This window comes from Dromiciops gliroides, chromosome 4 (genome assembly GCF_019393635.1).
Source record: "Dromiciops gliroides isolate mDroGli1 chromosome 4, mDroGli1.pri, whole genome shotgun sequence".
In the NCBI taxonomy this organism is placed as follows: domain Eukaryota; kingdom Metazoa; phylum Chordata; class Mammalia; order Microbiotheria; family Microbiotheriidae; genus Dromiciops; species Dromiciops gliroides.
The window spans coordinates 162,795,057-162,798,098 of NC_057864.1; the positions used below are offsets into that span (position 1 = coordinate 162,795,057).

The following is a 3,042-nucleotide window of genomic DNA, read 5'->3' on the forward strand; positions in this document are numbered from 1 at the left end:
TACAGAAAGAAGTAAGGGCTTAGAGAAGTCAGAGAAAAAATAAGCACATGGAGAACTGCTATAAATGACATTCTCAGTTTTATTGTTTCACAAGATTTTTGCTATTTGAATCTAAGTCTAGCAGGCAGCCTTGAAAAAGAAGCAAGCAGGGCACAGAGAACATGTTAGGAATTTCTCATCCTCTTCCCCCTCTCAACCATTGTGGTTTCAGGATCTCTAGGTAGGGTATGAGAGGACTGGGATTACTCCCATGGAACAAGAGCCAGTTGGTAGAGAATAAGGATATAGCAGAAAGAGAAGTCGGTAAAGGCTGAATGAATGTCAGCTCTTCTAACAGCAGCAGTCATCTTCATTGTTGGCACAGCAGGCAGGGCCACAGGCTCTCATGGGGATGATTCCCAAGCAGCAGCACCCACCTTCGCAACAGCCAGAGTTACAACCGCCGGAGCTGCCACAGCCAGAGCTGCCGCAGCCAGAGCTACAACAGCCAGAATCTGCACAGCCCGTGATTTCTTCACGGCACTGGGGCCCACGGATCCAGCGCCTCAAAGGCCTCACCCCAAAGCTCATGGGAGCAGCAGGGCAGCAAGTGGTACCACAGGAATTGGAAGCATAGTAGGAAGATGGCACCATGTACTGTGGAGCCAAGTACCGGACAGAGGGAGCCTGCATGTAGTAAGTCTGCGTCTGGCAAGGAGTACTCTGGACATAGCAAGTCTGTGTCTGGCAGGGTGCTGGGCATTTGACATCAGCCTGTGCCTGGGCAGGAGCTGGGCATTTCACAGAGGTGGTCTGACATGGAGGTGGGCATTTCACAGAGGTGGTCTGACACGGAGGTGGGCATTTCACAGCAGTAGTCTGACACGGAGGTGGGCATTTCACAAAGGTAGTTTGGCATGGAGCTGGACATTTCACATAGGTAGTCTGGCATGGAGCTGGGCATTTCACAAAGGTAGTCTGGCATGGAGGTACACATTTCACATAGGTAGTCTGGCATGGAGGTGCACATTTCACATAGGTGGTTTGACATGGAGGGGGGCATTTGACATAGGTAGTCTGGCATGGAGGTGGACATTTCACACAAGAACTCTTAGATTGGCCTTTCTGGAAGAAAGAAGAGGTGCCTGTTACAAAGGAAGTCTTAGACTGGCATGGCTCTGGTCCATTCCCATAGGAAACTTGTGCCTGGTAAGGAGCTAGGCCTTGGCTAGTTTGGATGGGCCCTGAAGCTGAGCCTTTCACACAACATGGCAGGAACTGGGGCTGCTTCTGCTGGTCACACATTTTTTTTTTCTTCTTCAAGTGCTGGATCTGAAAGGGGAGATTATAATGAGATAGTGAAATAGAGAGACATTTTCATATTCTTGAAACATCTATTAAACATTTGGAGAGTTTCATTAATTACACTTAAAATTTCCCCATCTGGCAGAATTACAGTATAAGGAAATAGGATTCTAATCCTGCACCTGCCACTGGGAATTAGATTAAATGATCTCTAAAATTGTTCTCAACTCTAATTTTCTATTAAAGATCATCCTTGTTTTGAGGAAACTATGATTCTGAAAAATAGGCCCAAGAACTCTTCAAAGATTACTTAACTAGAAAACAGGACTGAACCCAAATCTCCTGACTCCCAGCCCATATTAGCACTTCTTTCACCATTTTCCCATGCCCTGCCACACACACATATTATCTTTCCTCTGAAATTATTTTCCATTCTCTCTCTTCCCCTCCCCCTCCCCATATATCCATATATATATATATGTATATATATATATACATATATATATATGGTACATCTTGTATGTACAGGTACATAGTTGTTTACATGTTATCTCTCCCATTAGACTGTGAGCTCTCTGAGGGAAAGAACCACGCTCAGCACAGTGCCTGGCACATAGTAACCTGCTTAATAAATGCTTATTGATATTCCATTCTATTCTGTTCTGTTCTTTTCTTTCTTTTCCTTGTCCTTTCCTTTTCTATTCTATATCGTCTTTGTCTAATTTCTAATTTCTGGATTATCTTTAGAATGTGGTAAATTCCTGGGTAATTTCTACCTCCTCTGCCTCCTTTTCTCACCATTTAATCCAGGGTGTGGCCTGGGAAGGCAAGCTCATTTTGAAAATAATCTGAGCCAAAGAATTTCCAAACTGAATCTACCACTTGTGGGGAAAAACATGTAACACATCATAAAACCAAATAATATTAACTTCTGGATTATCCACTGCTTTAGATTATTGAGAGTCTCTACATCCCATGAAATAGAGACTCAAGACCTGACTGCAAATACAAAGAAGACCCAGGATATCCTAAGATTCTTAACTTACACAGGATACCTCAACAGCCTTTGTATATTCAACCAGATCTTACCTAAACCTTTCCCTTCTGCCACCTCCACCTGGATGTCTCAATAACTCTTTAGTCCAGAGTATTCTGGCACCAAGTTATCAAAATCCTTCATCGCCCCTCCCCCATTCACCTTACTCTTGAAACCCTTAGAGACTCACCCTCTTTGTAGACTGGAATGAGGCTTTGAGAAGACAGATGCTGTGAGGAGTACAGGAGCAGGAGGCCTTTTTATAAGGGGTTCTTAGCTCTGACTCTTGGCATGAGACAATTTATTGGCATCTAATTCTTTCATAAGACAGCTAGGCACCCCGTGACCAAGCCTGGCATTCCATTGGCCAGATTCCTCCTCCATATAGCTGTCCCTTCAGTCACAGGTAGAGCATGTCTCTCTGTTCAGTGCTGAGTCCTCAGGAATATGAGAGAGAAAAATAGAAAGATTCTCATTCTTTTCTTCACCTATAGACCTCCTCTTCATGCTTGTAAGTCCTCATGTTTCAAAGGAATATTTCTCTAGGAATAATTGAGTCCAGACCAAAGGTGTCAAACATATAGCTGTGGGCAATGTGCCAGTGTCCAGAACCAAAGTGGAAATATTTAACAAAATTAATAAAAATAGCATAGAACATAGAAAATTTTAATATGAGGTTTTCTAATTCAATAGGAGGTCATAGGGATCCTTATGTATGGTTT

At 43.3% G+C, this 3,042-nt stretch overlaps 1 protein-coding gene across 1 annotated transcript; it reads right to left on the reverse strand.

Moving 5' to 3' along the window:
* Positions 1 to 330: 330 nt before the first annotated feature.
* C4H1orf68 (chromosome 4 C1orf68 homolog) lies at positions 331 to 1,284 on the reverse strand. Its single transcript, XM_044000208.1, has one exon. It carries the CDS (start codon positions 1,282 to 1,284, stop codon positions 331 to 333), a length of 954 nt encoding a protein of 317 aa, XP_043856143.1.
* Positions 1,285 to 3,042: the final 1,758 nt, after the last annotated feature.

What these genes read in the sequence shown, in the direction of transcription:
- C4H1orf68 (XM_044000208.1), bottom strand. Translation starts at nt 1,284, where the DNA reads ATGTGTGACCAGCAGAAGCAGCCCCAGTTCCTGCCATGTTGTGTGAAA.